Source organism: Chaetura pelagica, unplaced genomic scaffold, assembly GCF_000747805.2.
Source record: "Chaetura pelagica isolate M959 unplaced genomic scaffold, ChaPel_1.0 scaffold216, whole genome shotgun sequence".
Lineage (NCBI taxonomy): Eukaryota > Metazoa > Chordata > Aves > Apodiformes > Apodidae > Chaetura > Chaetura pelagica.
In genome coordinates this window covers 18,067-44,896 of record NW_009953597.1, presented here as the reverse complement: position 1 = coordinate 44,896, position 26,830 = coordinate 18,067, and the positions used below count along the sequence as shown (strand labels likewise).

The 26,830-nt window shown below is 37.4% G+C and overlaps 1 protein-coding gene across 1 annotated transcript in view; it reads left to right on the top strand.

Annotated features, from left to right (window-relative positions):
- Nucleotides 1-26,830, top strand: part of PCSK5 (proprotein convertase subtilisin/kexin type 5) — a gene marked incomplete at its 3' end in the record, with an annotated part of 193,093 nt that overhangs the window by 150,194 nt on the left and 16,069 nt on the right. The window contains exons 15-23 of the mRNA XM_009999796.1: nucleotides 4-54; nucleotides 1,548-1,650; nucleotides 2,194-2,387; nucleotides 2,869-2,953; nucleotides 5,130-5,227; nucleotides 5,793-5,922; nucleotides 6,966-7,081; nucleotides 22,201-22,303; nucleotides 25,591-25,727. Of these exons, the coding sequence (XP_009998098.1) occupies nucleotides 4-54; nucleotides 1,548-1,650; nucleotides 2,194-2,387; nucleotides 2,869-2,953; nucleotides 5,130-5,227; nucleotides 5,793-5,922; nucleotides 6,966-7,081; nucleotides 22,201-22,303; nucleotides 25,591-25,727 (1,017 nt within the window). The remainder of the gene's footprint in view (nucleotides 1-3; nucleotides 55-1,547; nucleotides 1,651-2,193; nucleotides 2,388-2,868; nucleotides 2,954-5,129; nucleotides 5,228-5,792; nucleotides 5,923-6,965; nucleotides 7,082-22,200; nucleotides 22,304-25,590; nucleotides 25,728-26,830) is intronic.

Genomic DNA, 26,830 nt, shown 5'->3' with positions numbered 1-26,830 from the left:
GCTCCAGTCCAGTTGAAGACCCTACAGAAGATTATGGAACAGATGACTATTCAGGTGCGTATATTCATTTACTCTGTGAACTTACTGAAGAAAAAGGAAGTTGAAGAAGTGGCCTGAAACCCTGCATATATAAAATACTTAGTGAAGAGGATTTTTAGTTTAACATCAGAACTATTTGTTTCATGATTTAGTTAGATGTTTTTATTTCATCCTTATGAGTTTGTAAGCATAGTTACATATTTTAAGGTACAGTTGACATCCTGTGAAGAATGCACCATTTTTCATCTAAGTATATTAAATTACAGGTACATATGTATGTACACATATATATGAAAAACAACATCTACATCTCTGTTGTTTCTCACCAATCCCTATAGAAGTTTTTCAGCCTTGTTTTTAGGCTTCAATAGAGTTACATTTTTGGCACCGCAAAATAAGTCAGGTTGGCAATTTCCTACATGAACTCCAACATTAGGAGTATTATTTAGCTGGTTAGTACTGGTGAATCTGAAGTACAGCTATAGTAAACAAATAGTAGGACTAAGTTCAATATAGAAGTTTCTGTTATTAAAGTCTCCTGCAGTAGCAGTTACACCTACAGTCCCTATTTTAGATTGAAAGCTGCTGAATGACTTGTTTTGTTAAGTGATGAAACACAATCATCACTGCTGTAAAGATCACTAATTTCTTAAATTTTTATATAAAGCAAACTCACTTTACTTCACATTTACATGATACTAGGAGAAATTTCAAAGTGGCAAGCAAACTGAATGCATTTCATTCACACAAGAGCAGTGATCTTGAAACTTAAAACCATCCACTGGTTTTGTTCGCCTACATAAAGGCACGAGTTGATGGTTCTCTCCTCCTGTAGTAGGAAAGGCCTTTCTGAAAGCAGTAAACATAGAATCATAGAATATCTAGAGTTGAAAGACACCCATAAGGATCATTGAGTCCAACATGCGTGCATCTGAGGTGGAAGACGTGCTAATCAGCAAGTCTTATTTGAGGCTTTTGCAGCGTGTAGCACTGGGAAGCACGTGCAGGCCCTGGTGGCTGGTTCAGTTGGTTTGTGATAGCCACTTGGACCAGTTGTTCTGCAGTTGGTAACCAGAATATTCACTGCTCATGTTGTTTTTCATTTATGTTGACCTGCTTGTTGTAAATGATTTTGCTAACAATTCCTTATGAATTACAGAAGCCTTTACACATTTCTGAATAAAATTCAGAATTATTTGTTGCTCATTAGGAAAACATCCGTTTGGACTCAGAAATAGTTTCTCTGGTAGATTCTATAGAGGATGCCACACTTTCTAAAATTGTCAATCACTGTCAGTGAATACTGAGGCCAGGATTTGCAAGGTCTTCAAACAACCAAACTAAGTAACTTCCCTTTCTGGTGAAGCCAAATTGCTATTTGGAATTCAAATCAAACAGGGAAACAGACTAATGTATTTTGCATTAAAATACTATGTTTTAAGGGGTGCTAAGTACTAAAAGGTAAGTTTTATTCCTCCCCCCCTCTCTGTATTCTGGTTTTATTACAGGTCCCTGCAATGCAGAATGCAGTAAAGTAGGGTGTGATGGGCCAGGACCAGATCATTGTACTGACTGTCTGCACTACTACTACAAATCTAAGAACAACACAAGGTATGCCCAAGATGATAAAAAGTCTTTACTTCATAGATTTCTTAGTGTATACCTTAACTTCCTTTCTTCTTTGCTGTAGTCGCACTGTATAGTTCATTTTCCACTGAATCTGACAAATTTTCATAGGAGTTGAAAGAAAACCAACCCTAGATAATGAGTTTAAAGTATAGCTTTTAAACATCTTTCTCTGATTATTTCCTCATCTCTTGCTTATTTTTCCTTAAGAAAAGGAAATATATATACATATATATATATGTATATGTATAACTGTGGTAGCTGTTACAGCATATGTGATTGAGTTTGAACAAGATAGGAAGAAATGTAGATGATAAAAGGCATTTGCCAGTGAGATAGCATATGCTGCAGGGAAAAGGAAGAGAAGAAGCATTTTGATGCAATGCTTTGAAAGACTACATGTTAGTAAACATGATAATTGAAAAATAGCAATGCTGATAAATACTTCTGCTTTGCAGTCATGGTCCAGGAGCGTGGTGGCAGGTTACTTCATTAATGACTCTATCTTCTCTTCCCTGCTGTCTGCAGGATCTGTGTTTCGACCTGCCCACCTGGTCACTACAATGCAGACAAGAAACGCTGTAAAAAATGCTCACCCAACTGTGAAACCTGTGTTGGAGGCCATAGTGACCAGTGCATGACCTGTAAATCTGGCTACTACCTGAATGAAGTAACCAATAGCTGTATTACCAACTGCCCTGATGGGTTCTACCTGGATAAGAGTTAGTACTTCTTGTTGTTTCTTTATTGTGGGCTACAGAATTTCATCTGGGGAGGCTGTTGGAACAGACTGCTTCCATGGAAAGTGTAAGGGGTGAATTGCAGGATAGTCTCTGGAATACATGGCAATCATTACTGCATATCACTGCTAGATGAAAAGATTATTTCAGTCCATATTATAATTAGTTAATGTGGATTTAAAATGTTTATGAAGATATTTTGAATTACCTCAAAGAATGTTTGTCTCGGGGTACAACTATGAAATGTACAGAAATAGATTAAACCATTTGATGCCTGATATAAAAAGGTAATGATAGGCAGACCTTAACTATTTTAGCCTAGCTTGATGTTTCTCTTCCTGATGTCAAGCTAGAATGTGCTAAGTTGTGTGATAATATATACTTTTAGTTTTATTAAACATAACTGATCAAGGTTTTCTGGGCCGGTTTTTTTTTTTCGGTTTTGTTTTTTTTTCCTTTGTAGATAAGATTGTTTGCCGAAAATGTAGTGAAAACTGTAAGACATGTGTTGAATTCCAAATCTGCACAGAATGCAAACATGGCCTGAGGTAAGGAAATGATGGATGTCACTGATCACAACACCTGAAGAAGCTTACTGGTCTTTGGATAGAAAATGAAGAAATCAGACAGCTGTTTAACCTTGAGTGGCCCTCATTTCACATGTTCCATCTCTGTTTAATTTGTAATATAATACTTTCTTGCTCTACTATGTGCCAGTTTGGCTAACAATGCATTTTTGGAAGACCTAACATTTCAGGTAAAATAAAAGCCACAGGCATGTGGAAAGCTGGCATCTTCACTTTTTTGACCTACAGTGTGGCAGTCAAGGATTATTTTAGAGGTAGAGCTGATGAATCATATTAAGCTTTCTGATTCATTCCTGTGATAGTTAGAAACTATTTTCTTATCTTTATTGTATTTCTTCATGCGTTCAGTCATTCACTTATCTCAAATACCTCAGGCTCAATTCCATCACGCTTTTTTGTTGGTTTTTTTGTTGTTTTTTTTTCCACAGGAAAATTTAGTAATTCTCGTAATTGATAGGTAAAATCTACAAAGCAGCAGTACGTATTTCAAGCTCTTTTATGAATTAATGACTTTTTGACCCTAGCAGCAAAGGTCAAAAATCTTATAAAATTCATGATGGAATGTGTGCTGGCTTTATGCCACAAAAAATATGAAGTCAGTATTCAGTATCTGTAGGGGTTCTTCTTGCAGCATATGAGTGTTATGTGAATGTTTTAACACTAAGCTTTTACCTTCCATCAAAGTGGATTTTCCTCTGTTAGTAAAAGCTGAATGGTGTCTGCTTCTAGGACATCAATAGTTGGATTCCTTTACATTTTGTAAAGGAATTCTCATTTTTGTGTATTTATCTTGCATCTAGAGTTTTCAAGTACCTGCACAATTTTTAGTATTAATATCTCTACTTTTTAAAATGTACCTTTTGAAAAGGGAGTGCAGTCTGATGGGAAGGAAAGCATGAGATCTGATCAGAACACTGGTCTGTTTACATTCTTTGTGAAATATGCTTCCCTTTTAAAATACTTTGCCATCCATTTTAAGATTTTGGAGAATTTAAAAGACTCAACATGACCTTCTGTGTATCTGCAAAATCTAATTTGTAAATTAGCAGTTTACAAGTTCCTGCAATGGGCGAGTATGTCAGGAGACCAAAGCCATCAGTAAAAACATGATCATGCTAAATACCTTATAAAGAACTTTAAGATATGTGACTAGGGAAAAATAATAAGAAAGTAAGTGTTCTTACGTTTCTTGAATTGCTGATTTATTTATTTTTTTCTAAACCAGAACTATATACACTCTTGAAAATTTCCAGTGGTGCTGAGCATCACACAACTTTTGCTGGATCCAATCTGTAAAACAGTTAGCACTCACTCAGGGTGGTAATCCCCAGAGCTGAAAAGCATTTTTAGCAAGAGTTACATTAGATGAAATCTGAGGTGCCACAGAAAATGGCAGACATGGCAGAGAAGTCCTAGCTTTAAAAAAACCCAAACACTGCTGTAGGCATCTTATGACATGAAAGCACAAAAAGCTACTTAGAGAGAAGCATGGAAATGTGACTCTTTGGGCTGTTTCTTTTTCCTCTGCTTGCTGTTTTGTGCTCTCTCTCAGAAGTGCCTGCAGGCAGAATTCCTCCTACTGTAATCTTGACAAATCTCCCCAACCACTCAGAACAGCCATTCAGTTAGGAGGTTTCAAAGGAAACTGATATTGCAGAAAGAGGTGTCGATTTCCTTCACTATGAATCTATTCTTAATCTGTTCTCTAGCATAGTATCAGGAGATGCTGCTGATCTTTCAAAGAGAAGCATGGGATCTTGTTAACAAGTCCCCTAGCATTTTTTTAATACAGTGCTGCTGACCCTGTGCCAAATTCCTCGTGGGTAATTGCATTTTATGTGCCCGAATTTTTAGTACTATTTGGCATTGTTCAGGTTTTTTTCCTGCTCCCTACTACTTGGTAGTATTTACAATTAGTTTATAAAGAGCTTGTGTATTTCTCCATGGGCAAAACTGCATTTCTCTCCTGCTTGAAGTGATTGTGGTCTCTACATTTATAAAATATGACCAATGAAGGAAGATGGTAGATCTTAATATATGTGTTTATTAAAAGAGAACTACTGGTTTGTGCATGACCTTGTTGTCTTCTGTTGCTGTTATCTGCGCAAACACTGTGTTTTTTTCTTTTTTTCAATAGTTTGCATGGAACTAAGTGTGCTATCCGCTGTGAAGAAGGAAAATATCATAATGGTAGAGAATGTGAACCATGTCACCGCTCCTGTGCAACATGTGCAGGTACCATGCTGACATGTATCTGCATAATTTTCTTTCCTGTATGTTTTGGGCTCTGATTTTATTCTACTATGTTACAGTTACAGTATGAAGTGATTGTTTACAGGTAAAAGCTTAATTCTCTTGATAGTTCTTTAGTATAATTGAACTACAGCAGACTTCTTTCACCTAACATGAAAATCAAAGTTTTCTAATTGAAAGTTTGCATACACTTTTTTAAATTTTTTTTTCCTTTCTTTCCTTTTTTTTTTCTTCCCCTCTTAGTAGAACTCATTCTGAATTTCAGTAATGCCCTCCATTTTCTTTCTGGGATGGAGAAAAGACTGATAGATTCTATGCAAGCTTTAAAACTACCAACAGCTATTTCAGAAAAAAATATACTCAAATTATGTAACATTGTCTATTCTAGCCATGTACTTTTATTGTTTGATCTTCCTGTTTGAAAGAAAGTACGGCAGGTAAAACATAGTTTCTAAAATTACTAGATTTTGCTACAGTTAGAGGTGGTTTCTGTTAGGCAGTAAGAGCAAGTTGCCAGTAATGCAGTATATTTTCTTTCTGGTTTAAGGTGCTGGAGTAGACGCCTGTATAAACTGTACACAAGGTTATTTTATGGAAGATGGAAGATGTGTGCAGTCCTGTAGTAGTGGTTATTACCTTGATCACTCTACTGAAAGTGGATACAAAAGCTGCAAAAGGTATCATTGGTGGCTAATTTATGTGTCTGATGTTTGGCAGTATATTAGTTATTACTCTGTTGAAAAAGATAATATTTATGAGAACATTCAACACTGCTGACTTCAAAAAACAGAAAAATACATTGCATAACAAGCAAACAAAGAGAAATGTTTTTTTTGTTTAAGCTGAGTGATATTAATAAAGGCTTTCTCAACATGCTTTTTTTCTCTTGTATGTCTAAGTCTGTCCGCATTAAAAGAGCCTGTAGTGAGAATCTAAGTAGGTATGCATAAGAATATAAAATTTGCAGATCTGGCAGAGGATTTGCATTTCTCAGTAACAAACGAAAACAGGTAAACTATGTTTTTTTAATTGCAACTTTATTACAGTTCATAAGGACCATAAGAGTTCTTCAGCTGCATATTCACAAACATGGCACAAGTGTATTACTAGACTGCTGTCCAGAATAGCTCACCTGACTTAGTGTACAAATGGGTGGATAAATCTCACACAAGGCTGTGCTGTGCAAGGAAGGGACATTTTTTTCTTTCCCATCCTTTGTTAAGCAAATGCCATTCGTTGCCCTGTGGAATCATTAATTATGGGCTCACGTTGATTTCAGGGCAGTAAGGAAATCACCAAATGTTACGGTTTTACACACACGCACACAAAATTATTTATACAGAATGAAAATAGGACAGAGCCAGAAGGGTGATGAAAGCACCAGGCAGCAGGTCAGTCTGTTCTGTCTTGTGGCTTTGGCTCATGCCTTCCTAGCCCATGTGCACACAATCATCTTAGTACTTTTGTTGATTACTTCTGCATAGTTACTACAGTAATGCACCTAATAAAATACAGTGAATAGGAACTGGTTGGAGGAAAGAAGCAGGTCTGTGTTGCAGAGAAAGTTGTTTGTTATTAATATTAGCATTAACATGAATATTAATATAGCAACTGATATCTCTAGAAACAGCAAACAAGCCCTTTACAATTCAGAAAAGGTCTTTGAGAAGCTGTTGTATTTGGTGAGGCCTTAAGACCAACTCCTGCCATTGTGTTTCAGATGTGATGCCAGCTGTTTGGATTGCAGTGGCCAAGGAGACAGAAACTGTACGAGCTGTCCAAGTGGCTATAACCTAGACACTGGTGTTTGTGTAGTAGGAACAGTCTGCAAGGATGGTGAGTGCCGTTCTCTGGAAAAATCAGTTTTACTACTGCTAGCTTCTTCTTTTACATGTATTGGGTTGGTTTAGTCAGTTTGTTTAGTTTTGTTACACTCATCATTTGAGGTCTACATTACTTCTTAATTTTTTCAGGTTTATGAAAGGAGTAAACTACATTTGCATGTATTAACACTATTAGTCACATCCACTTTACCTGAATTTTCCTAAAATAGTTTTCCCACTGCCAACAACATATTTTTCATTCCTTAGTTGTTTTTCAGAAGTCATTGCTCTCAAACGATTTTTAGATGAAGATTCTAGTGTACTATTAATATAATCACATTTACCTATTTTACCACTCTAAACTGTGAAAATGCTGGTAAGTAAAATGGATTTTAAGTACCTGGAGTATTGGTTTAATTATGTGAAAGGGTAATGAGAACGAAAGAATTCTGAAATAGAGGGCACCCAGTTTGTGCTGTAGATTTGAACTTCCTCCAGGTTTTCTGTGGCAACTAAGATAGCATTCTTATTGCATATGATTGACTTAATTATTCACTAATATTCATTCCTTTCTCATGTCAAAATTACAGAGATGCTTAGATAACAGTGTGCTTCCCTAAAACTTCTATGAAAAAATATATATAAAATTCTATTATCCTATTATTCTATGATTCCCTAAAACTGTTATTATGTTAATTACTTGTAGATACAGTCCAACAAGTATAGACCAACAGGAAAGTCATACCAGAACAAAGCCCAGTTTTAAGCTATGTGTGAGATACCTGACATCAGGTGTATAAAAAGCTAACAATTACTCTTGGATCCAACTCATTTCCACTGGATTTAGTAGAAGTTTTACCAACATCTTAAAAAAAGTTAAAGTTAAAAGTATCTTGTTAAACTTAAAAGTATCTTGTCCATCCTAAAGTTACATTAGAGGTACAGGTACAAGTGTTTGTGAGACCTTTTCACATCAGAACATCAGAAGTGTCATTGTAATCTAGAACAAATCCAAAAAAGGTCAGATGTAGATGGACAGATCAGGAGTAAGTGGACTGCTAAGAGTTTTGTGTAACTGCAGTCTCGGTATGGTTTTTGCAGTTGGATCCTGCAATGCAAACATTTGACATTTCAGCTTGGTCTTTAATATGGTTGGATAAATCTGTCTTGATTTGTAAACGTGTAACCTTGATCAGACACCCCATCCCAGTACTGCATCCCTGTTATTCCAAGTGCAGCTGCCATGAAAGGGCAACTCATCAATGTGTGCACCTTCAGGCAATTGCAGTGCATCATGTTGGATCCCACCGCAAAGCACACAGTTTCAACACTCTAGGGTAGCCAAGGAAAGTCCCAAAGGTGTTTTTTTCCTGTTAGTTTACAAAGTATAGAAGGTCTCATTTCATTATCTGACAATCAAGCACGGGTTACTAGTCGAACTCACTCCATAGGATTTGTGTTTCTGTTGGGAATGTGTTATTCTTTTTCTGTGGTTTGTCTGTTTTATTCTTTTGATTCATAAAAATTGAGAACAAAATCCTTTGCTGTAAATATCACTGATTTCTAATTATTCTCTTTCTAATCTTTTTTTCCTTTTCACAAATGGATACAAATAATTCCCTGTCGGACCACACAATATCTCTTCCTGAAAAAAAAAAAAAAATAATTAAAATGCTGTTGACTGAAATTCCTTCTGATGGACCAAATTTCCTACTTGCTACCTGCTCCTGAGTGGTCTCTTCAACCAAATCTGCCTGTCTGACCAATTAAACCTTCCTCCATTGTACACGCCATGCTCTCCAAACCTTCAACCTCCCCTCCTTCTCTTGCTGCTGCCCTTCGGAAGCCACGGAAGAGTCCTGGGCCGAGGGAGGATTCTGTATGCTGGTGAAAAAGAACAATCTCTGCCAGCGGAAAGTGCTTCAGCAATTGTGTTGCAGAACATGTACGCATAAGGGGTGAACTGACATCTCCCAGTGTCCTCCTGATCCTGTAGACTTATAGATTAATTCGTACTATTGAAAAAGGAAAAAAGGAAAAAAAAAAAACACACAAAAGCAAAAACAAAAAAAAAACAACCAAACAAACAAAAACAAACTAATAAAAAAACAAACACAACAAAGAAAAGAAAAAAAAAAGCCACCTCTCTCTCTCCCCCCTCTTTGTCTGGGGAGATGGTGAACTGTTTGTTGGAACTTAAATGGAAAAACTACAACACGCCTACCTTTCATAACTGGGTGTTTAGAGCTGAGCATCCAGGATCACAGAGTCAGTATTGTGTGACCAAAGCATTTGATGCCAAAATTAACATCTAACTCATTATTTGATTTCCTGTCAACCTTAGGATTATTCCTATTTTTTGAAGGTCCTTTTTCTCCCCTTTTTTTCCCTGCTTCTTTCCCCTTCAAGATGTTTAAAGAGTTTTGAAGAATACGATGAAAGTTTACATGGATTAAAACTAAACAATACAAAAATATTTGCATTAGTCTTTTTTGTGCTATGTGTATTGACTGGGGGAACTTGAGTTCCTGAGGGGATCAGAAACATCATTAGGTGCAGGACTAAGTTCCACCCCTTTTGTAACAGTATTTAAAAAAAGAAAAGTGAACGTTTCTGCACACATTTCTTTCTTACTTCCTCTGCTGTGTGCTGTTTTTTGTATCACATGCAGTATGTATATATGTTTGCCCAAAATGTGCTTTTGGTCTTACTAGATTTCATTTTTAGACAGCTAGCTTATTAACAGATATGCTAGGATTTTTATTTTATTTTTTTAAATTGTCAAAGCTATTTCAAATAAACTTTAAAAAAACATTGTTCCTGTGGTGAACAAATTCAAAAGATACTACTTCTCTTGTTTTGCATAAGCTTGAGTAATGTATACGCTTGGAAGTCAGAAAACATTGCTAACATGTAAGAAGTATTCATAAATTATTGTTGTCTTGTAACGTTCTTAAAAAAGGGGATATTATCATACAGATATATGGAGCTATTTCATAGTGCCCATATGTAAATGCCAGTGTGACTATGCGACAGGATGTGTTTACAGGACTGGATTTATAATTGTGCCAAATACATCTCCAGGAATAATTGCATATAGGGCAATAAATCAATGTTTCTTTTGGTGTAACAGTTGTCTCATCATGGGCCTGAATCTGCGTTTAACTGCTCACAATAGAGATTTCTTTTTTTTAGTCCCGCTGAGGCGAATCTGTTTACCCCACTATAAAACCATCCTAGATAGTGAGAGAAGTGGCCCTTGTCTTTCGCTTTTTACCCAGGCACACAAATACCAGTACAAATTTCTGTTTAATATATCTTCATTATCATCACTTAGCATACTGTTCAAAAGACAGTATTTTAGCAGAAAACAGAAAAATTGACTTAAAAGATAACTGTTTTCAGGGGATAATACTTAAAACTATAAAGTGTCTTTCTCAGTTATCTTTCGAGGACACACAAATAGAAGATGGATTGCAGAGATTTAAGCATATAAATGTTAGAAAATAAAGAGGATCAAAAATGGCTGTGTAAGTGTTACAAATGAATGGGTATAAACATAGAGGTAATGTGCCACCTTTAGCAGACAGCAGATAAACCACTACAATCTGGTGCAGTGTGACAGGGGCCAGTCAAGCTCCTTTGGTGCCCATTACAAATTTCCTGATAAACATTCACATTTAAAAGAATTCAATTTGTGCTAGTTTAACTACTATTCTGTTGCTGCCTCATTTCTCAGTATAACATGTTTAACTAGAACATAATTCTTTCAAAGTTTAAGTTAATATTATATATTATATATAAATATATATTCATAATTGAGATTTAATTATGTAATGTATTTTAAAGAATTTGTTTGGATACTTACAAATGTCTCTAACACTATTATAGAGAAGAAATTAATATCTTTGTTTTCTTTTAAAAAACTGACACATTGTTATATCCAAATTCATTTTTACTGAAAAAATACTGTACATGTGTAAAATGTTCAGTTGTTATTTGTAAAATAGGGTAGTTCTGTTGTAACTGATATTGGCCAAAATCAATGTTATTCCATATTTTATTTTTTCTATTAAATTAACCTAAATTCCTGTTCTTTTTGTCTGGAAAAACATGTTGATAATGTATATGAAAAATATCTGTTGAAAGACACAGGTAGCTTTATGGTGCAGAGCCTTTAGATGCCGCACACAACTCACTGAAACAAATTGGGAGGGTAAGGGTGTATAATTTTATTGCAGATTCTCTTTGTTTGTTTTTTTAAGTGATGGAGTTTGTGACTAGTTTCCATGGAAACTACCTTTTGTGTAGTAGCGGTACAGCCATGCGTGAACCCCAGTTGGTAACAGTGTTGATTTTCTCTGGCCCACAAGAGTTAGAGATGAGTATGATCTCTTGTCTGTTTAGGATTAAAAAGAGAAAAGCATAACTACCTATCAGCTCAGACAGTTCAGGAGGAAGGTTTCATCTTTGCAGTCATACATGCCCATTTGAACAGTGAGATATTGATGTCTGTTCACATGCCAACACTCATATTCAGTACACTTCAGACCACAAACCCAGACTGCCGCTTGGGAACAGCAGACAGTCCTTGCCAATAGATCAAAAAGGCTCCATGTCAACTCTTCTGACCCCTGCATGGTGAGATCCTCCATCAACATTAGCTGATGCTTTCATTCATTTCCCACTTAGATCTCCAAGCAGCCACTTATCCAAGAAGTCGTATCTTCAGGTAATGTTTTAAGCACATCCACTGAGTATATGTAAAGAATTTCGAGGGCAGGGAGGCTGAAAAAAACAAAACCCACAACAGACAAAAACAAAACACTTTTCAGCCTTAAACATTTCATTGTCACCAATTTGGTTTTCCAATGAGGAGTTAGGTCATCATTCTCACAGGTGCCCTTGTCAGTCCTTTGAGAGAAAGCGTATGTGGCATGACACAGTCTTAGCAGTAGTTTGCTAAGATCACATCTGAAACAGAAGGTCAGCCTGACCCTTACTTCAATATTGTAGGAAGACCAGCTTCTTTCAGCCATCACCCCATCTTCATCTTTGAACTGTCATGAGAAATTCAATCAATTGTAGTGTCCTATATTGTCAAGATTTCATCTTCTTTGGATAGGAAACGTATGGAGAGTGATAATAATCTTGTTACAGCTCTGGCCGAAGAAGGCTTCTCTAGTATCTGTAAAAGCTGAGCTGTCAATTCTCACAAATGAGGAAGCACAGAACTGAGTTTTAGTCTGAAAACCAGTATTTCCTGGTGTCAGCAGAGACTTTTTGGTAGTTTTTATATGTGATGCCTTAATAGCAGTGGCCAGGTGCAAGCAGAATTCGTAAGCAGTACTGTAGTTAGTCCTTGTACAAGGGGATCACTGCAGCAACAAGACTGCAAGTGAAAGAAGCTAGTTTGTTCCCAGCTGCTGAGTTTTCTTGGGTGATCAGTCCTTCCTCTCTGATTCAGTGGTTCAGACTGTTCAGTATTTGACTTTGTGGTTTTGGCATGCAGAACAGATGTGGGCCATCCTAGGAAGATCAAAAGCTGCTAAGCATGAGCAAAATTATACTTTTCTCCATATCTGAAAGGACTGTGAATGGCATCAATCCAAATCTATTGATTGACTCCTGCTTTATTTATGTCACAAGTTAAAAAGCAATGACTAATTAAAGATCCTCTTCTAGTTAAGACATGTCAGTTCCATGGTAAAGTATTTGCCAGTTCATGTCTGATTAGGAGAATCCTTACCCAATGCTTAATTTAAATGCACCAAACTAGACCTTTTCTGGACTAAAAGTCTCAAAGACAAAGACAGCTTTGGTCCAGCTCTCTCGTCTCCTCTCCCATGAATTTGCTAACACTATTTTTAAACAAAAAAAAAAAAAACCACTTTAGGATGTCCCAGATCTGCAGAACGTCCTGCAGAAGCCTGCTGTGTGAGGGCATGATTTTACAATAGAAGAAATGTTTCCTTTTGTGCAGTCTGGTTGCAGCCTTACTCCCTTTCTAGCTGCAGCTCTCCACTTCAGCCACACACCAATGTTGCAGGATCAGCAAATCAGATACCTGCCAGCATATGTCAGTGGAAATCTTATATTTCTGACCTATATCTCCTGTGGCTCTTGGTTTAGGCTCTGTGCACACCAATCTCCACTGGCACATCCTGCCTCTTTCTGGGGAGGCTTTGCAAACTTCCCCTCTATGTAAAGCACTGTTTTTTAATAAAGATTTTCCCTTACAAACTACCCCAGTCACTATTGGGATTGCAACTTTCCAATATGCATGCTATCAAATATATTGAGTAATAGCAGGGATGCTGCTTGTTCCATATTGTCAGGTAATGATAGAAGGTATGACAATATGAGCTTTGAAGATGAGTGAATCTATATACAGAGATATTAGAGCTGAAGACAGCAATTTCACCCATCACTAAGTAAAACTTGCAGCTGGTGATGACCAAATTAATCCTCTCAATAGCCACATGACAACTAAAGTGAGCATTATCTGTATGAGTGACCATTTTAGGTAACTATCTGCTACATTTTAATGAAATTACTTAATGATGTGAATTACTGTAAGAAGGCCTGTTATAAATTCAAGATTACTGTAAAGGCATTTAAGTGACTGCTTGTAGGAGTCAAAGCTTTCAATTTTCAGTGCAACTTGCGGAACAATAACTTGTCTGTGAGCCATTACCATGCCTTACACTTATAGTGGATATGCCATTGTCATGTCATTGGTACAGAAAGAATGAAGAAAAGATTTGCCATTAGATGTTTGTGCAAAATATTTAAAGCAAGCATTTAAAAAGTTTTACATCATACAGAGAAAAGTCTTAGTCAAATTTTCATCAAAAAGAAAACTGACACCAACATCAACTTGCATGAATTAGTTCAGAATATGCCGTTTAAATGTATTAACAACAAAAAGGTTAAAAATATATTTTATGAACGTTTTGTTTAGCAGGAAAAAACTGATTTCTGTTTGGCATAATTTTTATTTATTTGACTTACTTAAACTATCTTAGGAGATTTCAAGTTTTGATGAAATTTATTATCTGATTTTTATTATATTTTTTTTTTACTACATCATGAAATGCATTTGGGCTTAAATCCTTCTCATTAGCAAGTACTAAAGCGTTGCGGGTAGCAACGCAGAGTTCTTGAGAACAAACTAAGGCTCTGAACCTTGGGATTGCATCTGACCAATGGAAGCACAACCAACACTTGCATTGCCACCATTGATTCCACAGTGATCAACAAAGAGGATTCAGATCTGTTGAAGTCCTGGGACATCTTTGTGAAGTCTCAGAGCACAGTAACAGAGTCTTACTAGGTAAACTGTTCTGAAATCCTCAGGATAAAGTCAGAGAGGCTGCAGTCATGTTCACCTGCTATGCAAGGATAGCAGACACCACCAAAGAACTGTGTTTGAATAGCCTATGACTGAAATGATCCTGGAAGGACTTTCTGGATTACAAAGCAATGTTTCTTGCATAAAAACAGCCATTTTTCACTTCTAGCATGGGAAATGTAATGAAAGGAAAGCATATTATGGTGAGACAACTCTGAGGACTTAAAAAAAATACTTCCACTAAGCAACAAATGCATCCTCTCAGTGCCACACAACTTTTTGTTTTATGGCTGCCTTATGCATTTGCTGCCGAAGATGGGCAAGGTACAGATTAGAAGAATGCCCCATGTACAATCATTTATTTGTTAGTGTTTCTCAGGGTTTGGTGGTTGGATTTGTTGAAAGTCTTCTGGGAAAACAACATTACTTTTCAAAGCAAAAAATGCTGCTCTGTCACGACTCTAACATCTTATTTTTATGGTGCTGCACAATGAGCTGATTAAGTGCTCATTTTTCAATCATCCTGGGACAGGAGAAGCTAGAGTATTGACAGAGGTGAATATTTGCTTACCCAAGGAGAATGAAGGACTTCATCATGCCAACTCAATAATAACTGAATGTTCCCTGCACCATAACTGGTGTGATTTAGTTGCAGTTCAGATAGTAATATGTATGTTTCTATTCACAGTTGTCTTTGGCATGTCCAGTAACCTCCTCCTGGTGCCTGCGTATGTTCTTCAAGATGTAGGTTGGAAAGAAAGTCTAGCACCTCGTTGCCAGTCCCCATGGCTCAGATTGCTGTCAGCCACGGTGCTTGTGACCACGCTAATGCACTATTCTGTGCAGTAACACTGGCTTAAAAGACAGAAATAATTTAAATATTCACTCCCAAATAAAGTAGCCCCTTTTGTTACTGCAAGAGCAAGACCATCCTGAACTGTGTAAAAGCTGCTCTTGCTGAGTCTGCCACTAGCACAGACTGCCTGAACACTTTGAATCCCAAGACTGAAAGGAGTGTTCGAAGAGCTCCCATGGCCAAACAGTGCCATAAAGCCTCTCTCCACCTCTGTGTGAATTAAAAGAGCTGTATCTGCACCTTCAGTATGGAATGTGTGGTCATTAAAGGAAACATCCTGGGCTGTGCTTTCCAGGGTAATCATCAAAAATTACTACCTTGGCTATTCCTGAAGTGCTTGGAGTGGAGATGAGGAACCAGGGGAGATTTTAAGCAAAGGGAAATTACCAATGTAAGGGTATTGAGTTGGCTGAAGAGTTAAAAATAGGAATAAAAATTACTCTTTTGTACCTCTCATTAAAAGACTTAATTCAGACTGCTCCTTACTTTCAAGGAGATAAACTTATTCCTTTTGGTATGTTTCTTTCAGGCTTTAATATGTATTCACCTTGGCAAATGAAACAGAAATTGCATTTGATTAACAGTATGAATCCATATTGTTGTATACTGGTCAGGCAATAATTTGCCTGCTGAAATCTTCCCTGTTATCAGCAGATCTGTGTTCACACCTTGATAAAGTTGGAGATCTCCAGCAGAAAGACTCTGTGCAGAGGTCTGTCTGTTTAAGATGGATGACACTGCCCTGAGACACCAACTCTTCCCATTTCAGGTGTATGTCTATCCAAGTCAGACTGCAGAAACCCGGTTGACAGGGAAGACTGTGTGTATACCAATTACACACCCTTTGCTGCAAACATAGGAGAGAGATGCCATGATGCAGTGGTTGCCTCTGGAGTATGACGTGTTTTTCTTCAACACTGGAAGATCCTATCGCTAATATACTCCAGGTGCAAATAACACCAGCTTTACTCAATGTATACAGTCAAATTTTTTTATTATTTTTTTTTCCCCAAAGCAGTACTATCAGCACAATGAGGTAATTTTCAGGGAGATTCAAATGTTTCCATTCCATTGGTGTTTGGGAAATTTCCAGTTACTGAGATTCACAAAAAAAATAGGAAACTTGACAAGATCAGACAGGAAAATTTCCAGTTGGGAAGCCCTAGAAATAGAGAGGTTAAACAGACTTTTTTCCATTGTCAGCCTACAACTTCGAAGGTGCCATAGTATTTCCCCCTCCTTCAAATAGTGAGAAGGGTGCAGAACAACATGTTAACAATACAGACCAGGATTGCTCCATTCCCCTTCCCTCTTTGTCCTGGGATTGTCAGATTTCAGGCTCCAGGTGAGCAGCAGAAACCTTGCCAGACTCTGACCTTTGTGCTTACACAGGCAAGGAGATCTCAGCCAGTGTTTACTTCCAGACATCCATTTATTAGTACAAACAGAGTTTTAAAGTTGATTTTTAAAATGCTGCAGATAATGGTACAAATGTAGGCTTAAACCTGATTTTTAAAATAATATATTTCTGGAATGTATCTGTGCCAGTTCACTGCTCCTGAGGGCTCTGGCTCTTCAGTAGTTTTCTAACAACTATTGTATAAATACCACATAGAAATTAGGGAATAAACAGAAAAAGAAGGGGGGAAATCCCTCTGAGTCAGAAAAAAATGCATCTTTGGCTACTGTAAATATTGTTATTCTGCAGGGAAAAGAGTAGAGGGTTGTGTATGATAGTGTAGTTGATAAAGTTGCCTCTCTCCTGCCTGTCATGATTAAAGCTAACCTGAGGCTCTGTGTGATCTCAGCTAATCCTGCAACAAAAGGGCTTTTCATCCTAAAATCGTTGTATCACTCTCAGCTGCACACACTACCGTTCAGGAAAGAGATGTTCAGCCTTTTTCAAGGTTCTGCCTTGTCCCGTAGCACAAGAGGGAGCTTCAGTGCCTTAGGAACCAGCATCCTAATGTCACCTTTCTGTATCATCACTTCCTAGAGCACTTTTGGGAAAAAAGTATTTTAATCCTGCATCCCTTCCATCACCTCAAATCGTAGCACCCCATAGGTTTCCCCATGAAGAGTATATTCTTGGTCATTTCTGCCCATCCAAACAGGGACACAGAAATTTGGTTATTGTGTAAAATGACTAAGTGGAGAAGAACAATTAGCAGGAGACTGAAAGCTGGAGGTTTAATTTTGTATGACTGTCTAAAATTTGGAGGGGGAAGGAAATGCCATAATCTCCATGTCCTAATATTTTCAAGATGAATGTAAGATTTCTTTTAGGGAGCTGTAATCAGTCAAACATTAGTGACAAGATAAAGACTGCAGCCTTAATACTGCTTATGCAAAGCCATCAAAATTAACCAGCAGCTATGACAATGCTCTAGTCTGGAAATCAAGAGAGAGAGGGTATAGTTTGTTATTGCATACTAAGTTTATCTTGCTGTAGCTCAGTTTTTCTGCCTCTTTAATGGCAGGTAACTGTCCTTACTTCATTTTGAAATGCAGCATATCAACTGATAGGAACCCAGCCCACTTGTAGGGCTCTTGCATGCAGTGAAAAGTACAGTGTGCAACCTGATGTGGCCCAGATATTGAATTCAACATTTCTAACTGGAAACACAAAATGCTATCCATTATAATCTACCCATTGTGAGACACTATGTTTGTTAACGTAGGCTCAGTTTTGTGTTTGGTGTTTGGTTTTTTTTTAATAAGGTGACAAATGTTTTTAAACAAGGTAACAAAGCGACAGAATTGAGAAATAAATTAAGATTAAATATAGGATGATCCAAAGTAAATGATGAGCATTGCCTGATTGAAGTCATAGCTGAGACATACTGCTGAGAGTGCTCCCCATTATATGTGTTAGCAAAAGAATTTCAAGACAGAAGAAGACATAAAAAAGCAAAACAGTTGAGTCTTTGATAACTAGTATTTATCTAGCAAGATTTGTAATGAGATATACCACCCATAAGGAACTCTGGCAAACAGTTAAACTACCGTCTGGAATAGTTTAAAAATCTTCTTTAAAGTTGTATTTCAGTGTTTACTCTTTGAACATCTAAAAACTATTTTATTAATATTTAGTGACAGATCTACAGTTCTAGATGTGACTTGCAATTCAGAGAGAGTAATATGCAAGTATTTTCTGTTGCACATTCTTGTGTATACTTTAAAATGCTCCAAGTCAGACAATAAAGTAAGCAGAAAACTGGTCTTGGCACTATTCCAGCACAGCTGAAATGAATCACAGCACTTACAATGAAAGGCATAGCAGAGAAATAACAAATACCTTTTAAAACTGAGCACTTCTACCATGTGGGAAAGATTTGAGTGGGCCTAGCTGAGGTGTATTTATTAGTAGCTTAGGTTCCACGGATAAGCATACAGACAGGGTGGGAAAATAAAATGCAGGACTGGAGAAACAAAAAGTTTTTCTATCACAAACAAACATCAGAGAAGCAATTATTTAGTAACGTTACCCTGTCAGTCTTCCTAGTGATACAAAGCTGGTAGTATAAAACACTGATCTAGTAGACTTGCAATAAGACAACTTGCCAGATACTGCATTTTTTCATGGCTGTGTATGACACACGTATGTGTGTGTGTGTATATGTATGTAGCAAATTTTAAATCTCATAAAGCATGTGTGATCATGGGTTTCCATGTTATGTGCTCTGAATATGTACTGGAAAGAGCCAAGAGGCCCACATGAAGCAAATCTCTTAATGGCAGGATGATCTACTAGAGAGCAGGCCACAGACCTTTTTTTGTAGAAAATCAGAATGATAAATACTGTATATTGTAATAGTTATTAATCAGTACAACATTTGATCTCAGTAATATCTGGGTAAATTTAGAATCTAGGTGAATTCTATGTCTAACAGCTGTACAATTTATATCTTTATCAATTAGTCCTTTATAAAGTAATCTAACAAAGAAGATAACATTGTTGCAAATCAGAAAACTAGATCACTTCCATGGAATTATATTGATTTAGGCAACTCAAGGTCTGGCCTATGTGGGCATGTGAGGGATTACATAAATACATTGGGGTTTTTTATATATATATGTGTATGTATATGTATGTATGTATATATATGTATGTATATATATGTATATATAATTTTAATTGGATAATGAGAACTATAAAAATGTGTTATGTTTATGCATATCAAGATTTCTGTTTCCCAATCTCATTAAGGGAATGTTCATTTGCTCTCAGTTCTGGACGTTTTTTCCCAGTCAGCAGTGACCCCAGATCAGCCTCTGCAGAGCATTGTTTTCGTCTTCTGTGTAGCTCTGTCACTGGATTTTGGCTTGTCTTTTTCCTTTTTCCTTTCTTTAGGAGGTACACAAACCTTTACAGAATGAAAATTTTGTGTTTACTTACGTTCTGGGTACCCCAGCTTTCACCCACATCTGGCTGGATGTTCTGATTGTTATGCCTTTATAGCAATACTGTTCCCATCCCCTTAAGCATTATAAGTAGTATCATAGTTTATATCTTATACCAAAGCCTTCAACTATTATAAAATCTGTTAGCACAGAAGTAGAAAACAGAAGGGACAGATAACATAATTTGCAGTGTTTTAGGAAATGTTTCTTTTCTCCATATAAACTTGTAGCACCAGTTGCTGCTACAGCACCTTTGCTCTCCCAGTGTAAGGAGCTCTGCAACTGAAAGCCAAAACCAAGTCATTCCACATTCGTATTTTGACTCCTAAGGTTCACTGCATTTGCCAAATCTGGATGTCCCAGCAGCTATGCAAGTGGAAAGAGTTTCTCCATATTGAAGTATCCATAGAAACTGCAGGTTTTATGTGTTACATAGAATTCTCTGCCCAACTTCTTCCATTATTTAAGAATGAAGGAACAGCCAATTCCCTCAAATATATAGATTCAGTTAGTATTAATTTTTGCATAACAAACTGATATAAAAGAACCAGTCTTGAGCTTTATGAAACTGCTTGATAAACTGATTTATTGTCCCCACATGATATTGCACAGATACATTATTCATGCTACTGACTGACTTAGTATCTCTGCTCTGAAAATTATCGAGCTTGCAGCTTGATATTAATTAATATTTAGCAAATAGAGAGGCAAACTTTGCACTTCTGTGCCATAGTAGCACTAGTGTATTAATGATCTGTGTTTATCTCTTTTTCTCATTTTGAAGGCAACAATTAATACAATAAAAAATATTTTTCAAATCCAAACAGGCACTTCGGCACCAAACTTTTAATTCAGGCTAGGTAAATTATCATAGAACAATAAAATGTCAGGTTGGAAAGGATCTCAAAGATCACCTGGCCCAACCTCTCTAGGTACTACTATAGTTTATATGAGATGGCTCAGTACCCTGTCAAGCTGAGACTTAAACTGTCCAATGTGGGGGAACCTACAACTTCCCTTGGGAGACTATTCCAATTTTTTACTGTCCTTACAGTGAAATATTTACTTCTTGTGTCCAATCAGAATTTCCCCATAACTTGTACCTGCTACCCTTGTCTTTTCCATGTGACTCCATGTAAACAGGGAGTCTCCATCTTCATGGTAGCCACCCTTTAAGTACTGGAACATGGTAATAAGGTCTTCCCCAATCCTTCTTTTCTCAAGGCTGAACAAACCCAGTTTTCTCAGCCTCTCCCCATATGGCAGGTCCTCCAGTCCTCTGATCATCCTTGTGGCCCTTCTCTGGACCCTTTCCAGCCTGTCTGCATCCTTCTTGTAGAGCAGGGACCAAAAGTGGACACAATACTCCAGGTGTAGTCTGACAAGCACCAAGTAGAGAGGGATGATGACTTCTTGATCTCTGCTGGTGATGCCCTTGTTGATGCAGCCCAGCATCCTGGTGGCCTTCTTTGCCCCTGCAGCACACTGGTCACTCATGTTGAGCCTGTTATACACCAAGACTCCCAGGCCCTTTTCCACAAGGCCATTCTCCAGCCAGGTGGATCCCAGTCTGAACTGCACTCCTGGGTTATGTGTTCCCAGGTGCAAGACCTTACACTTCTCTCCATTGAACTTCATAAGGCTTCAGTTCACCCACTCCTCCAGCCTGTCTCAGTAATTCTGGAGGGTTCCTGGAGGATTCCACTTGTGACTGCCTACCAATTTGAGAAGGAACTGTTTACTATCACCCTCGGGGTATGGTCTGTCAACCATCTCCCCACCCACTGCACAGACCACTTGTCAAGGCCTTAATGAGTCAGTTTCTCCAGGAGGAGGCTGTGGGGGAACCATATCAAAAGCCTTGGAGAAGTCCCGGTAGACGATGTCCACCTCTCACCCTGCATCAACCCAGCGGGTCACTTTGTTGTAGAAGGTGATCAGGTTTGTCAAGCATGATTTGCCCCTGGTAAATCCACGTTGATTTTTCTCAATCATGGCTTCAATTGACTTGTGACTGTCCCCAGGAGGATTTGCTCCATGGCCTTTCCAGTTACTGAAGTGAAGCTTAAGTGGCTTGGGAGCTGGACAAAAGATGCTATAGCTACAGGTTTGAGAAGCACTAACATGTTTCTGACTAATGGAAGCTTACGTAAATTCTTTTCCTCACATAACATGTCCCATGCCCATAAGCACACAGTCTTTGTGCTGCAGCTTGCCATGATGAACATGCTGCAGCGGCACCAAGGACAGTAAGTAATGAAAACTCCTAGGTAGCACTGGTTTTGATGCAACTCTGCAAGGAGAGTCCTAAAAAGTTCCATAGTTTAACTGATGCCAAGGAAATATTAACCCAAACAACAATAATCACTCTCTGACAAATTCACTTACTTTTATTTTTCCAATACAAAACAGATCTAATTCTTTTTACTCATTATATTTTCAAACCTGGCTCAGTACATGGTTTATTTTAATGTGAGGTACTGATCTGAAATAAACTTTTTTTTTTTTTTCCTACCAGGGGAATATCTTGATGATTCCCAAGAATGTCAATTGTGTGAAGCATCCTGTCAGAAGTGCATTGGACCTGAGCTGGACAAGTGCATCAGCTGCCCACTCACAAGGTAATTGTCTCCCAGCACAGTGCAGCCCAAAGACCTCTCATCATCATCTGGAAAAGTGGATGTATGGTCTTTAGCACTAGCTTGCACAGTTGAGTGAAGAAGCGAGCAATGATTAGGGCAAATAAAACCAGAGCAAGTAAGAAAACAAGACAGTTGAGTGCACAGGTGGTTGATGTTTAGCCAGATTATTTCTACAGAAAAAGTAAAATTGCCTTTAACATGTGGAATTTTCTTACGTTGTCATCCTTTCAAAGTCATAAAAGCCAGAATAACAACAGTGACAAATTTCCAAGCGTCTAAAGCATCTGAAGTTGTACAAAGCTACAGAGTTTGGCACAAGGCATGAATATGGACACTGACACTGGTAATTTTAGAGATATTCATAGCACCTAAACATTGTCCCCTAAATAAAGCATTTTAAGTCAGACTGATTTTTCTAACCTACAGTGAGGAGTGAACGGAACTCTAAAGAATCTTTACAACAGGACATTGCAGATCAGAGTCTTAAATTCAGGTCATCTTGCACCTAATTCAGTAACCTGCTGGCTTTAAATTCATGTCCTACCAATGCTGTTACCCTCACACAGATAGCTCTGGCTTTGTTGCATTGGATTGCATTGTAACCAGCTGATATTCACACTGGTATGAAATCAGAATCAGAAATAATTGCATTTAAAAAAATCCCCAGACAATCCTGCTTTTTTACCCTGGAAATACCTATGATATGACTATGCCAATAAAAGACACACCAGGGCCAATGGAGCCCAAGCAAATTTACAACTGAGGTAACAGGATTAATTGATGGTGTATTACACCAGAAATGGCATTAGCTCTGGTAGCCTGGGCAGAACTTTGGACTGTGGATAGAATTTCTCCAGTTCACAGTTTCATTTAAATTATATTGTCTGCGTTTCCTTGCAACCTATTTTGTGAGTTTTATACGAAGATATTTGCAAAACAAAGGAGGTACAGATCAACACCATTAGGCAAAACGGCCTAGGTGTTTGCAGTAGTTAGATCTCTGTGACCTTCTGGAAGGGTGCTACTGACTCTCCCATGAAAAATCCTTTAACAGTTTTCGATTTTGGTATCTAACATTTCCAAAACCTTTCTGTGCCTCTTCTGCACAAAGTTGTTAGAAAAACTCGTATTAGGACAGCCAATAGTAAAAGAAATAAAGAAAAAACTCAGCCAGAGGCCAAAGAATAAATCTTTCCGATGGACACTATTTGTTATGTACCCAAAATAGACCCATTTAATTGAAACACAATTGTAAATCCTGTCACTTTTGAGAGTTTCAGATGGTGTCTGAATAGATGGTATCTATTGAAAACAGTAATGAGTAGCTATTAGATAATACAGACTAAAATTCCGCAGTCCTGCTTTCCTACAGGGGAACACTTTTCCTCCTCAAAAAGGATGAAAAAACGTGGGGGTTGGGATTACTGAAAAATAACATGAAAATGAAAATGTTAAATAATATCTGTTTTTGTGTAAACTTAGCAGTAGATGTCATCTCATTTCATAATAAAGTCACTGTCAGATCATTCTCTTTTTTGACAACTCAAAATGCTATTACCTTTAAAAAATATCATAATAAAAATTTAATTGCAGTTTTGCATATGGCCAAGATGATTTTCAGGACATTCTTTACCCATCTGTTTACAGTTTGAGCTATAAATATTAGTGACAAGATCTGACCTGCTGTTGTCCTCCGTTAGGGGAAACATAACAAAAAGTAATAAAAATGTACTTTACCACTATGTGAGTTGTTTGTAAGGATGGATACATTACAGCCAGCACATGTAGTAGAACACTGTAATATTTGCATATAAGCACAGCCCAGCTGCATCCACTAGTTTTGTCACATTGCATTCGCACAGAAACCAGCCAGAGGGGTCTGCAGTCCCCATAAAGCGCTGAATAAAGGGCTTAACCATGCAGGTACTGCTCAATGAGCTACAGTCATCACAGAATTATCTTACTGCCAGACTCCAGAGCAGAGATACATCTTTGCTGAATACTTTATCTACCCATGCAAGCTTACCCCTACTTCACCTCAGCAGCCTGCCTTCAGCCTCAGAAGTCTTTTTAATCAATTCCTGAGTTTTCTTTGTTATGTGAACTTCAGGAAGGCTGTTTGCATAACAGCCTGTTCTTCCATCTTCATATTTCTTAAGCCTAGATTTTCCAATCATTGTTTTTTAATCTTCTTTTTTTTGTTGTTGTTGTTATTATTTTAAATTCCTTTAAATGGTATCAAAGACTATTTGACAAAATAGGTTTTAAACTTTGAGGACATTTTTCTCAGCTTCTTTCAGAATAAATCTGACAATGACCCTACCAACTCAAATTTATGAAGGCATATTGCAGACATTCTGTAATGCCATTTGCTGGCTCCAAGGAAACATGCACTATCTTAATGTTATGGAAAGCCTACTGCTTCCTAGGTGTACAGACAGGCTGGCAGTCTCAGATTCTGTACTAAGATCCTGAATGGTGCTCATCTTCTGTAGAAATTGTGACTGAAGTCCTCCAACACCAAACTGGTCAAAATAGTTGTGTGGAAGATCAGAGTCTTTCTTCTCATGTTTTCTTGATACTGAAAACACTGTCATATTCTAGCCAATTTGTTTTATATTTTTTTAATAGCTGTATCTGTTTTGATGCTTTTCTAGTTTTTTTCCAACCAGATTAAAAGCAGTAGACATTAAGTAGCAGTGAAAAATGGACCAGAAATTTTCATCACATAAAACGTTTCTGTAGCAAATAATTCATTTCCCAGCAAAAGGAGAAGACTTAGGGCAAAACTCCTAAATGCATGTAGATATGCAAGGCTAAAAATACAGCTCCTAAAGGCCAACATTCAGATAGATTTCATTTCATGTACAAAGTCATTTTACTGAAGCCATAGCACTGCTCACAGGAAACGTTTAAGTTGAAACTAATAGGAAACATTAACAAATTAATTATTCCTTTACAAAGAAGTGCCAAGTCTTGCTTTCCTTCTAAAATAAGTCAGCACCGCAGAGATTGTGGTAGAAGAACACCTAGGAATAGACCAAAATGTGACTTTCTCAGAAAAAAATCTCAGAAAAAACCTAATCCCTGAAGTCCAAGATCCAGGTTCAAAAGATGGTTGACTTTCCACTTGGTACACACTAAGAATGAGATCAGGAAAATGAAGGAGTAAAGTACAAGGCTCTTGTAAATAGAGTGAAGGAAGGATACCTTTCAAGAGCAAGTAGTTGCTAAATTGGTGTTTATGCCTCTCTCTGCCTTGAAAGAGTCTTTGATGATGGCCGCTGTGTTTTGCAATGCCCCAGAGGAAAGTTCAGATTTAAAGAACAATGTCATTTGTGCCATCATACCTGCCTGGACTGCAGTGGCAGCGAACCTAACAAATGCACCACTTGTGGAACTGGTAAGAAAGATTTCTTCCTGAAGCTTTTTCCCCTTCCATGGTCTCCAGCCTCCCTTTTCTCAGGGCCACCTGTTAGAGAAAAATTTAAAAAGTAGTGCTTTTCCTACTGATTTGCTTCATTAGCCTTGTTTTAACCCTGAAGGCAATTTGAACTCTTTTTTTTTTAAGTACAAGAAAAGACAAATCTGTATTGTCCTTCCATTTTTATGCATTTCCCTTGGTATATTTTGAATAGGAGAAACAGGAGAAACAGAAATATAAATAAATAAAGAGAAGTAAAGCACAACAAAAGAAAACAAATCTTAAAAAATAGAAGAAATAGAGACAGAAACAGCAATAGTAACACAGGAAAAAAAAAAAAGTGCAATGTGAAGGAGAAGTTTGTATAATTGCTCCCCAAGTCTTTCTCTATGATGGACAGCAACATATGGTCCTTTATTTCTGTGTATGACAAAATTAAAAATCCAATGGGAGTCATACCTTGAGGAAGCTGGAAAAGATAATTTTGAAGATTTGTATATGAAAAGTAAAAGGAACAAAATCTGAATACTTGTGCTGCGGTGCAGCAATTGTTTCCTATTATTGCTGCTTTCTCTGCAGTTTCAAAAATAGTACTTATTGCAATCAAATACACCTAGCACAATAACATATGCAATTTATGCTGTAGTGTAACCCTTCAGATAACTTCTCATGTTGCAGCATATGGCATATGGAGTTGTAGCAGTTACCAAGGGTTTCATTCACAAGAATTTGAAGCAGGGGATCTCCCAGTTTCCCATGCAGTAGAGAATGCTTTTGCCCTGTTAGCTGATACACACTTGCTACTCAGATTCAAATCTTAATTGTTCCAGAGTCTAGCTGTGTCTAGGAAAAGGATTACAATTTAATCTACTACAGACACGACTGATCCTTTCCAAAGGTGAAGTGGGCAGCTTTGTTTTCCTAATGGAATTTCTACATCCACATGTTCAATACAGTACAATTACTTGTATGCTCACTGTAAGGGAACTCGGTAATGGAAATCTCTTGACCCTTATTTTATTGGATTGATGAATGTAAACAGTAATTATTCACTACCATGTCATCTTTATATGTGATAAATT